We start from the raw sequence: 12655 nt of genomic DNA, 5'->3' as shown, positions 1-12655 counted from the left end.
TATATATATATATATATATATATATCATTATTAGTCATAAATGTCATAAATTAGACATAAATGTCACAAAGCCATATATGAAATTTTATATAATATAATTGCATGAAATATTCTATACTGTATATACTTTATATGTTATTTTGGATTTTTTATATGTATGTATATATAAATATTATCAGTCATTAATGCACAATATAATATGTATTTAATGTACATCTAATAGTTAGAAATATCACAAAACCATATATTAAACATTTATACAGTAATTGTATGCAATATTGTAAAAATATTGTAGATTTTATTTATTTTATTTATTATATATACTTTTGTAGCACTTTTTGCATATGCAGTATATCTGTGTTTATAGATATAAACACAAATTATATATATACTGTATATTATATGTTTAATTATATATATTGATATATTTGATATTGATAATAAAACTTTTTTATTTGGTAATTTGTTAATTATTTCAGTCATTATTTTATTAACATACGTGTGTGTGTGTGTCTATGAGTGTACACACACGTGTGTGAGTGTGTGTATATATTTAATAATATGCATATGTGTGTGTGTGTGTGTGTGTGTTTCTGGGAATTGCGGGGACTTTCCATAGACTTATATTACTTTTATACTGACCAAACGATATTTTCTATCCCCTAACCCTAAACCTACCCCTTACAGAAAACTTGTTTGCATTGTTACACTTTCAGATAAACATCATTTACTGTTTTTAATATTTTTTTTCCCCTTGTGGGGACCGCACAATGTCAAAAATGTCAGGTTTTACTATCCTTGTGGGGACATTTGGTCCCCACAATATAGCATAAACAAGTACAAACGTGTGTGTGTGTGTGTAAATTTATTAATATGCATATGTATTAATGTACTTTTTTCTTTTTTCTCTGCCATTACAGGTACTCTGTCAGCTGGTGAGCACAGCTTTCCGTTTCAGTTTCTCATTCCAGGTAATTTTCTTTAATTTTACGATTAGCATTTCAAAGCAGTTAAAGCACATTTTCATTCAGAGCAACTTAATGTTAGTCATTAAATGAGGATGTTGTGTTGTGCACCGTAGACGGAGAGCACTCAGGTGTGAGGTTAAACTATGCTGAGTGCCTCTGAAGCGTGATGAGAGGGTGGAAGAAGGGTTTAATTTTAACCTTGATCTAATAGCAGCTGTATAAAGTCTTTTTTATTATGGAACCGCCCCATTCTGCACAAACACATGTCCCATCATGTGCTATTAAAAGTGAAGGTATAGCAGCAACATTCCTGGCTGCTTAATTAGTGACCACTTGCAGCCTGAAGCTGCGCCCCTTGCTGGTAGACTGTATGAACAGCTATTGAAGATTAAATGCAAAGCATCTAATCAATCTAGGGACTTTCCACCCCATAAAACAGGAATGCATTTTGACATAAAACATGCAAATACGAAGACAGAGATATAGAGATTAAACTAGTTCATATCTGTGGGCTGTTTTGGTTGAATTTTATAGTGGTGTGCTTTTATTTCTTCGTTTTCCAGAGCTCCTGAGCCTTCAGATTATATTTTGCTTTTAAAACAGGTTCAGAATGATAGCACTTAGAACTGTATTGATTCATTTTATTGATTGTGAGCGCTAACATCATCTTGTCATCATCCAATATTCTGGTCCTTGAACGATATTGTTGTTTTGTCAAAGACATGATTATTTTATAAGGCAGCTTGAATAGGAAAGCTTTTGACAAATCCAAAATAACATATTTTTTATGTCTGTTGTAGCATCCGTTCCAACCTCGTTTGAAGGCCCGTTTGGGAAGGTTTTGTACAAAATTAGGGCTTTTATTGACACGCCACGTTTCTCAAAGGACTACAAGACCCAGCGACCCTTTTACCTTCTCAATGTGCTTAACCTCAATGAGTTGCCAGATATAGAGGTGAGACTTGGCAATGTGGGGAAAAAAAACTAATACTAATTCTAATATATTCATAATACATATTATATTATTATATTATTATATTATATTATATTATATTATAGTTGCTCTCCAATTCCTAATGTCTGCCCTTCTTTTCCCAGCAACCCAGCTGTGCTTTGACAACAAAAAAGTTTAACTACCTCCTGGTAAAAACAGGCACGCTCATGCTGAAGGCCTGCAGTGATCTAAGAGGATACACTCCTGGACAGGTTATCAAACTATCCACCGAGATCCATAACAAGTCTGGTAAAGACACCGGCTATGTGATGGCTAGCCTTATTCAGGTATGAAGAAAATAAAAAATAGACTCTGCTGATGTTTAGTTTCATAAAAATACCACATTTTTCCAGCATTGTGGTTGACAATGGGTGATGTACTTGTAGATGTAAATTGTCAGATAATGCTAATGCTCATTACAACTGTGTATATCTGTGCAGAGAGTGTCGTATAAAACAAAGCGGCCAGTGTTTGATCTGCGGCCCATAGCAGAGGTCGAGGGTGCCGGGGTGAAGGCTGGTAAACATGCAGAGTGGAGAGAACAGATCATCGTCCCTCCTCTTCCTCAATCAGGCCTCACTGGCTGCAGCCTCATAGAAATTGAGTATTTTATTCAGGTATGGGACAGGAAATTTTAACCTTAACACTGCATGAAGTAAAAATCTTCATTTACTTACTAAAATGTCTCCTTTTGTTGAACAGTTATTTTACGAACTGAATTTAACCAGTTAATTTAAAATATCAGACGAAGTGAGTTGAAATAGAGAACCGAATCTGATTCATGAAAGAATCATTCCCGTTTGTGAACCAGATCAGCTAATTCATTGAAAAGATCTGACTTTATGAGTTGAATTCAAATCAAGTGAGCTTTATTGTCATTCTGCTGTATGTGGAAGCATTCAAAGGAATTAAATGTCGTTTTGTGAACAGGATCAACTAATGCACTGAAAATATTGAATTAAAGAGAACTGATTTTGAAAACCAAATAAGTCTGAATCATAAAATAATCATTCAGAGCATTTTTCTGAACAGGACTGACTGATGCGTTGAAAAAAATCAAACTCTGTGAATATATTTCAAAAACCGAATAAATCTGATTCATTAAAGAATCAATCAGAGCAGTTTTGTGAACTGGATCAACTGATTCATTGAAAATATCTGATTCAGTGAGTTGAATTCAAGAAGTGAATCAGTATGATTAATAAAAGAATCATTCAGAACAGTTTTGTGACCTAGATCAACCAGTTCATTGAAAATATCTGACTTAAATTTAAGAACCAAATCAGTATAACTCATGAAAGAATTATTTAGAGCAGTTTTGTGAACAGTATTGACCAATTCATAAAAATACAATTTGAACTCAGTGAGTTAATTTCAAAACTGATTCAGTCTGATTCATGAATGAATCATTCAGAGTAGTTTTGAGGCCTGGATCAACCAGTTCATAGAAAAGATTGGACTCTTTTAACTATCCAAATTCAAAAGATTGAATTTTTTTGACTAACCAAATCAGTATGATTCATGAACAAATCATTCAGATCAGTTTTGTCAACAGATCTACCTATTTCATTTTAATGATCTAACTCAAAGAAAGATTTGTTTTCAAATCTCATGAACATGTGATTTTTTTAATTTTGCATGAACCTTTAAGGTCTTTTCTTGAATGCACTGCTGAAGTCTTTCAAATTAAGATTTATCTAAAAATCAGTGACGGCGCTACACTGGGGCTAGGGGGGGCTATAGCCCCGTCAGAATTTTTAATAGCCCCGGTTTAGCCCCATTTCTTTATGAAGTAACTCTGACGTCATCAATATCATTTATTTTCTTAGCACCCCCACATATTGGTCTAGTCCCCCCTTAGCACCGGTAGAGAAAAAATTCTGGCGCCATGCCTGCTAAAAATATAGCTTAATGTCAAGAAGTGCATCTGAGAAATTGTCGCTTTTCTCACAGGTTTCACTAAAATCTCCTGAGGCTGTGGTCACGTTACCCATCTACATTGGGAACATTGCTGTAAACTTAGCTCCCTCCATTCCTCACCCCGTCGCTCAAGGCGCACCAATGCCTGCCATGTCAAACCTCAGCCCTGCTGCCGTAGTCCCCAGCGCACCTCCTGCGGAGGACCACCTGGAGGGTGCGCTGGGTGCTGGAGGAGTAGACAGCGAGGAGATCCCCACCAAGAGTCATTCTCAGCAGGACCCGTCCGGTGTGCCTATCTCCATGTCTCCCAGTGCATTCGGTCAAGCGTCTGGTCCGGGCGCGCCGCAGCCCACCCAGTCCTCCGACGGCTCTGCTCCTCTGTTCTGTTTGTCCACAGGGGCCACCATACCTTTCTTCACAGATAGTAATACAACGCCAGTGCCCACTTCCTGTCCCCTCATCCTGCCCCCTGAATACAGCACCTGGGAATACCCACATGGTGAGTGATCTAGTTGAGAATTAGTACCCTGCACAGGGTCATGTCAAAGTTGTTACCCTCCAAAAAGTCTCACAGGATTTACATGCAACATGTTTATTTACTAGTTGACAGGTCTGTGTTTATTCTATGTAAATGACAATTGTTTGTATCTAAGGCAAAACTTTAGAACTGCAAAGCAAAAACTGTAGCTCGTACTGTCATAAACCATTTGTAAAATAATGTGTAATTTCATAAAAAATTGTCTCTTTTTGATTCAATTAGCAGCATTCAAATTTGTAAACTGGGTGTTGAAAGGCGAAATATGTCAGTTTATCTGGTTACAAATGATAAATGATGAAATCGGTAACAGTAATATATTTATAACATTATTTTCATTAAAAGTTGATGTGTAAATAATCATGAAATTTATTATAGTAATATTTATATTTGTAAATTATCTTTTTTAAAAGTGTATTGAAATGTGTAAATCTTTTATATAGAGTTATTTATATACAAAATTAGTCAAATTAGTCTTATAATACAATGTTTGTATTTTTTGTATTTTTATATTTATTGAATGTTGAAGCTATTTATGCCATGAAATGGCATGTGAAGCAATAAACTTGAACACCACTGAAATATGTAAATAAATCTAAGAACTGTATCTAAGAGTAATACAACAAACTGGAAAGTTTGACATTTATCTCTCTGTCTGTTTTTCCATTCCATTCATTCTATCTATTAAATGTTTAAAATATTAAAACACTTGCATGCAAGTAACTTAATGACACATATCAGATCAATCATAAATGTCAACATCATCATCTACAGTAAAAGATTGGAACTGAAACATGTCTAGTTGTTGTAATCCAATCGGTTTGCCATTTTATTCCAGACATTACTTCTCTTATTTAGTTTTTATATAGGGTTACATTTCAACTAGGGATAATATTACAACCCTCAAATGATTAAGAGTGTGCAACAAGCTGTAACTTGTCTTGTCGCCATGTGTAGAGTAAGTGCAAATAAAATAATTTAGACTATTCAACTCTGACCCAAAAATATCACAGTAAATGTGAATCTCATATTTATATAAAAGAGGTTTGCCTCTGTCACAGTGTGAATGTAACTGATTATATGCTCAAATGAAATGCAGATGTATTTAAATGTGTTTGTTTTTATTCATGTTTTTTTTCAGAGCCACCTCCCACTTATGAGGAAAGCTGCAGTAGCAACAACTCCAGCTTCAACAGTAGCATGAGGTAGACCCTTAAAGGACTTGCTTCTTCATCATGCCATTCATCTGGTGCCCCCTGCTGGACGGTACTTAAAACTAAAACTTCTCCATGAACCAAATCTGTTTAAATAGCATAAAGGACATTGGAGAAAACAACACTGAAACTGTACAGGGAGAATGTTTCAGTGCCTAAGAAAATGTAGCACTCTTGATCAACCCCAAGATGAGACAAACACAGAGTTCTTGTGAAACGAATACCAGCATCTGTAACATTTGGAAGTGAAAGTTACACTGAGGATACTTTTTCGTTCAACCAAGGCTGGCCTTATATAAAGCTCATCACAAAACATGCTCCGTAAAAAATCTGCATTGACGCAGAAATATATATCCGTCCGACTGAAAGTCTCGTTGAGGAAATAAATACTCCTTTCCTTGTGATGATCATAATGCACTCCATGCTTATGCCAGCAGGAATGGCTCTTGCCGAAGACGCTGGGCCACAGAGAAAGTTACTCTGGAAAGAACAAGGTTTATTTATTGATGATGATTGATGTTGGAAGTTTTCATTTGACTTTTTAAAATCCATCTCATCACCAAATGGACACTGTGTGGATACAGCTTTGGAATACCAATGTAGTCAAGCATCTTTGGGCACATATACGTCGTTATCACTTGGCCAAATGGTAGCCAGTGTTCCTTGAATGCTTAAGGGAACAACATATTACATATATTTTTTTAAAGAAAACTACATTCATTTTGTTTCACAGGCTGTCAAGAGATTTTAGGATGACACTTTGGACTCCTGACTCTGTATTTTTGTTACCTTATTTTACACAAAACAAAGCAAAATAATCAGATTTTTCTTTTCTGGGGTTCATTATTTCACCCTAGAATTATTATTTCAAATATTTCAAAGAACTGTCATTCAGACTGTGATTTTTTTTTTTCCCCCCCAGACTGTGCGTAATATTAGTGCTGGTAATATGTTAGATGTCAGAAATTTCTGATATGCACCATTTGAAATCTGATTCAAACTGTACATGTCTTTGTATGTGACTTGTTTGGTTTTATGCATTGATATTTCTCATACTAGCCCACAGCGATTGGAGATTTATGATGGATTTCCGGTGAGGCCTTAGGCTGTACTTAGATTGTTGTGTACAGTCCTTTAATATGGCAAACACTTTTTCCAAAACACTTGTTCAGACCCTTGAACTGTTGAAGAAATTGAAAAATTTAAGCACAAAAGGCACTTTTATATGGTTGTTTGTGTGTGTGTGTGTGTGTGTGTGTGTGTGTGTCTGTGTTTGAGAATGTTTTCTCAATTCCTTCTCCAAAATCAAAATGATCAATTTCCATTTTAGTTCAGTGTTGTACTAAGTTTACTATTTGATTCAGTAAGCAAAGGAAGTCATAGTCAGAACAGACCTACACAGAACAACAGACCACCTATATTATGCTCTGTATCATTTTCTATGAAGCAAATTAGAAGACATGTTTTCAGTACTAAATGATGTGATGTTCTCTATCTTTTGACTCCGTCGATGAGTGTTAAAATGTAAATAGACAAAATGAACCATTTACAGTGCTGACAGAAAAATCATTTGGGTCATTCAACAAAAAGGGTGTAAAAAATTACTTCATCAGTGAATAGCTGATGTGCTAATATGCATATTTCTTAAAAAAAAAAAAAACTAAAATCCAGTAGCTTTATTTTAGTTTATTTTCATTATGAGGATTAATTTTCTAGCCTGTGTACATTTTGATGAAAACTAAAAATATAGACATAAAAGCTAGCAATTATTCTCTGTCTGTATATTTTTGATTTCACTGGACATAAAAAGGATTTATTGTGCCCGGGTTATGTGCTCCCACTGTTTGTGTCATATTTCCACCTTTGAAAGAACTGAACTATTCCATAACTCAGAAAAATGTTGTCGTATCAACATTATAATCCTTTTAGAATACAAACACTTTCACTTTATCTTATATTTTGTTACATTTGTCAGTAGGGAAAATTGGGGTAAATTGACGGTCTGATTGTAATGAATTGATTGTGGAAATTATATTTTAAAAAACTGTTATTTGTAGCATGAAATGGATCAATGCAATTTATTACCAGTTAAACATTATATAGCAGACATAATACAAAAATGTACTTTTGAATCATCTTATTAGACTGCAGAAGGTACTGATTTTATAGAATGACCCATTCATATTCATTTCCAGGGATTTTGACTTTGCTGATTGTATCCCAGCAGGCCACTGTGACTTCTAACAGTGCAGCTATAAGCTTAAATTGAGATTGTGTTTCTTCACTGTGAGCAGCACTCCGTTTGAACTCTCAGCCATTGCGCAAATGTTAAGAACATTTAAATGAAAAAATAACATTTTTATTGTTCATCGTCAAAATCCAGTTAAGAAACCCCTGACTTGAATGCCTGTTCTGTATTTTAAACCACATTTTGCCTTAAATGTGAATCTGATGCATCCCTGGTCCCATCGTAATTGTAAAGAAAACAATTACTTTGAGATAAAATTGCATTGCTATTACTGTTCTACATTTGCCTCTCGAGCCTCTTTGGCTTTCTATTGGAAACAGAAAAAGTCAAAAGGGATAGTAGATAGATATTTTAGCACTGAAGGTAAAATAAATTATAAATGTGACATTATACATTTCTGGAATTGCTGGCATTGCAGTGTGGACAAACACTTATTCGTTGTTTATTTACATGTGCTATGTTCTGTCTTTTCCTTTTTTCCAAAGGTTCAACAGCTTTATCATGTTTCATTTCATCATTGTGTGGTACTTTTCTTTCCCTGGATTTACCAGCAGGTTTTGAAATAAAGTAGCACGATTGTGGATCAGTGTTCTATGTAAAGATGTGACAAAATGAAACTTGTACAGTAAATAAAATCACTTAAATTCTCAATTTTTCACCCCAAGATGCTGCTCATTTGAATTTTTCATTTTAAAATTACTCATGCCCATTTACTCATAACAAGTGATTAAAATATTTATTTGTTCATTCATCAGTTCAGTGTGAAATCAGAATTGATCTGTTTACTTAAATGAATAACTTCCCTTAAAATTGAAATTTGCTGAAAATTAACTCATCCTTAAGCCATTCAAGATGATGATGAGTTTGTTTCTTCTTCAGAACAGATTTGGAGAAATCTAGCATTACATCACTTGCTCAAAAATGGATCCTCTGCAGTGAATGGGTGCCGTCAAAATGAGAGTCCAAACAGCTGATAAAGACATCGCAATAATTCAGTAATCCACACGACTCCAGTCCATCAATTAATGTCTTGTGAAGTTTTTTTTTTTTACTTTAAGCCATCGCTTCTGGCCAAAATGCAAGTGGCTTTTTCACTGGTGAAAGCAATATCGATAGAGGACTCCTTTTTTTAGCCGGAAGCGATGGTTAAAGTTTAACAGGAAGCAAGTTAAAAACATCTTAATGAGTTTGTTTCTTACAAACATGCAGCATTTTACTTCACAAGATGTTAATTGATGGACTGGATTCATGTGGAATACTTGTGGATTATTGTGATGTTTTTATCAGCTGTTTGGACTCTCATTTTGACGGCACCCATTCACTGCATATGATCCAATTGGGGAGCAAGTGATGTAATGCTAGATTTCTTCAAATCCCCAAAGAAACACTCATCTACATCTTGGATGGCCTAAGGGTGAGTGAATTTTCAGCAAATTGTAATTTTGGGGTGAACTTTTTTAATTAATACATGTTCACAGAGATAACTGATGGACAACTGATAAAAAATAGGCATGTTCCTTTGCAACTTTCATTTTTAATTATAAACAATGACAAAAATCACATCAGTAATGATTATGAAACAATTTGTTGTATCACACCGTGTCATTCTGCAGTCCTAAATAAAAACACCTAAATAAACATAATTCAGAATATCCTTTGATTATGCGGTTTTCAATATGATTCTCACTTGCACACAGTTTTCTGGATGGCAACAGAAGGAAACGGGGGGTAAAAGATCAAGGCGACCAGCTACACCTCCAGCACTGCCTGCTGCCTCTTTCCTGTTGCCATAGAAACTGATCCCAATCCATCATTATCACAGTGCCACATAAGGACATGGACATTGGTGTGTACTAGTCGGCATGGATGGTAGACGCTCTGAAGGCCTGGGAAAGAGAAGAGGGAGTGACGAAACCAGAAAGAAATGTGTATGGAGAATGTTGATGGGTGGTCAGAAATAAATTCTCTCGGCTGAAGTAAAAAGCGTATGCTGGTTTTGTGATCTTGGTTGGCATGTTGGCTGTTGTCAGAGGGGTTTAAGGAAGTGTTCAACTCCGCTAGGCTGGCAGGCCAGTTCCAACCCAAGTGGTTTTAAAATGGCATGGTTAGAAACAGACGTGATACAAAAAAATGAGCTTGAAATCCCACTATTCATTCCATAGGCCTATAGATAATGAGCAAAGGTTAGCCCTGTCCGAATCAATCGTTCGAATTGAATTCAAATCTTTTAAATGAATCTATCTTTAAATTAATCGATTGATATCTGACAAAACTGGTGTGAACAATTACGAATTGAACTGAATCGGTCCAACTCACTACTGACTCACACATATCGGTTCGCAATGAATCGAGAACAGGTGAGTGAGCTGATATTTGAAATGAACAGATGATTTGAATGATGAGGAAAAACTACTTTAAAACAAAATATTTTACAGCTTTGTGATTATTGTTTTTAGGTGTCAATGAATTTCTGAATCTCTCTCAGAAATTTGACCAAAACCAAGCCAAATGAGGACAACTCCAAAATAACTAAAAGCTTTTTTTTTTGGTATTTATTTTTTCTTTTCTTTTTTTCAAAATTGCATAATTTTATTTTTGTATTAATAATTAAAAGCTTGCTTGGGCACGTGATGGCGAAAAAAGAATAATGACTCCGTGTTTTTGAACTTGTTCTCTGAAACCGTTTGAAAGAACCGATTCTCAGAAATGAGTTGGACTTCACTACTTCACTGAAAGAAAGAATCAGTGACGTAAGCATAAGGGGGTGGGGTCTCGGGGTGAGGAGCCATGGCTTCAATGAAAACTGAGGTAAGAGCAGAGCAGCAATTCTACGTTATAATTTTGTTTATCTGTGTACTCATGCGGTTTTGGTGAGTTTGACAGACCGTGTGAGGCATATTGAGCTGGTGGTTGAGGGTTTGAGCGGCAATCCTGGGCAGGTTTCGTCACGGGTCTTTCAAAGAGCCCGCCTGACGGTCTTGTTTCAGTGTGAAAACTCGGTGCTTTTGTGCGAGCGAGTGTGCGTGAAGCTTTGTGAAGGGAAATAATGGGGCGGCCTCCCCTTTTGCAGTGCGGCTGCTGTTGCCTGAAAACCTGAATACAGTTCGCCTGTGCTCTTTGTACACGGCAAGGTGATTGTTGTTATGCTGGTTCCAGGGCACTATCCGGCATCAGATGCTGCTGCTGTGAAACTAATCAAATAAGGGCATGGGAAGGCACATGGGGAGCAGGACACACACAACACATGGAACAGAGTCTGACAGATACGAATTCTACTAATAAGAACAATATAAACGCGCCAAGGATTAATGAGCTACTGGATTCATGAATATTAATCAGCCAGAGTGAAGATTTAGTCGCATATGCGAGTGATTTACTCGCAATGTAGAGGGTTGCAGTATCATGACTCAAGTGTGTGGCGGCACTGACCCAGATCCGGCGTAAAGACAACGTCACGCCGGATCTGGGGCGTTTGAGAGAGGCGGGGCATTGAGGACCTACAATAATGTACAGTATTTGAAAAAGAATGTGTTTTTTTAACATTAAAGCATGTCAACATATTCTGTTACACCAAATACACAAAATAATGATCTTTAAAAAAGCATCATATGACCCCTTTAAAGTGACTGCAGCCTAATGTACTTGCTCCTGTCTATGTCATTAATGTTAATCAAACAAGAAATGACAGAGAAAATAATTTGCTGTTCTGAATCAAATAGCATTTGTAGCTTTAACAAAGATGAATCTTTATTTACTTTATACAGTACAGTGTTATTTTGCATTTGATTTCTGTACCTGAATGCTATTGTTAGACCAACCTGAAAAATTAAACCTCTGTTTATTTTAATTGTATCTTTGTTGTATTGTATTTATTTGCTTTATTGCTTGTAATTTGTTTATTTATTTATTTTTTGTTACTGATTGTTCACCTAACTTTACAATAGTTAGGCTAGCAGATTTTGCTGTAGTGCCAAAATGTGTCAAAACACAGAAAACAATATTTTTAACTTTAAAAAAAAATTTTAATTTAGTTATTTTAGTATGGCAAGGCTAGTAAAAATTTTGGCAAGTAAAATGTGTTTTTAATTCTTTATAATTTTTTGTGCAGATGTGCTCCCCCAAAATCAACCCACTAAGTGTAGAATGATTCATTCTTTTCAAATAAATCTATTGAGGTCATCAGGTGATAATTCCTGTATTTCTTAATATAATATTTAGCAAAAGCAATATGCTTTGTTGAATCTACATAAATGCAACGAAAAAATCTGCTGCAAAACTGGCTAGTGGGACACTGCATGTCATTAGGCAACTATTTATTGCATCAAAATGCAAAACCTGACTAGATCAGGCCATCCTTCCAAATTAACAATCAAAAAAGAACGGCGGTCAACCCTCTACGGACACCTTGGCAATTGAATCGCCATTGGCTAGACGCACCAAGGATTAATGAGCTACTGGATTCATGAATATTAATCAGGTTGTGTGCGTTCGCTCGAACTGATTTGCTGAAATCAAATGAGGGACGATAATAGGTGAGCACCAGCCAATGAGATTGCCGTTTGCGCATTAGTTTTGCCCACTACCGGAGAAAGCGACAGTTCTTAAAAGCTGAAGAATTCCAAAGGAACATTGTTATTTTGACAGGAAAATACAACAAAGTACATCGTTTACATGTAGCGCGTCAATTCTCTCTCTCTGCGTGTGTGTGAGATAAAGCGACGGCGAGTTGTGCGCTTCACACTAGAGTTTACGGTACGTCAAATACAGGTGCATTGC

At 35.7% G+C, this 12655-nt stretch overlaps 2 protein-coding genes across 2 annotated transcripts in view; both read left to right on the top strand.

Annotated features, from left to right (window-relative positions):
- arrdc1b (arrestin domain containing 1b) overlaps nucleotides 1–8543 on the top strand; it is a 43129-nt gene extending 34586 nt beyond the window's left edge. Inside the window, exons 5-8 of the mRNA XM_016551914.1 lie at nucleotides 2067–2249; nucleotides 2403–2579; nucleotides 3916–4381; nucleotides 5559–8543. Coding sequence (XP_016407400.1) covers nucleotides 2067–2249; nucleotides 2403–2579; nucleotides 3916–4381; nucleotides 5559–5626 — 894 coding nt within the window. The 3' untranslated portion in view covers nucleotides 5627–8543. The remainder of the gene's footprint in view (nucleotides 1–2066; nucleotides 2250–2402; nucleotides 2580–3915; nucleotides 4382–5558) is intronic.
- A 2067-nt stretch (nucleotides 8544–10610) lies between these two features.
- The window catches only part of LOC107739706 (histone-lysine N-methyltransferase EHMT1-like), a 37970-nt gene continuing 35925 nt past the window's right edge, over nucleotides 10611–12655 (top strand). The window contains exon 1 of the mRNA XM_016551905.1: nucleotides 10611–10687. Coding sequence (XP_016407391.1) covers nucleotides 10667–10687 — 21 coding nt within the window. The 5' untranslated portion in view covers nucleotides 10611–10666. The remainder of the gene's footprint in view (nucleotides 10688–12655) is intronic.

This window comes from Sinocyclocheilus rhinocerous, unplaced genomic scaffold (assembly GCF_001515625.1).
Source record: "Sinocyclocheilus rhinocerous isolate Xijiao unplaced genomic scaffold, SAMN03320098_v1.1 scaffold585, whole genome shotgun sequence".
NCBI lineage: Eukaryota > Metazoa > Chordata > Actinopteri > Cypriniformes > Cyprinidae > Sinocyclocheilus > Sinocyclocheilus rhinocerous.
The sequence above is the reverse complement of the archived record's forward strand: the minus strand, read 5'-3'. Positions and strand labels throughout refer to the sequence as shown.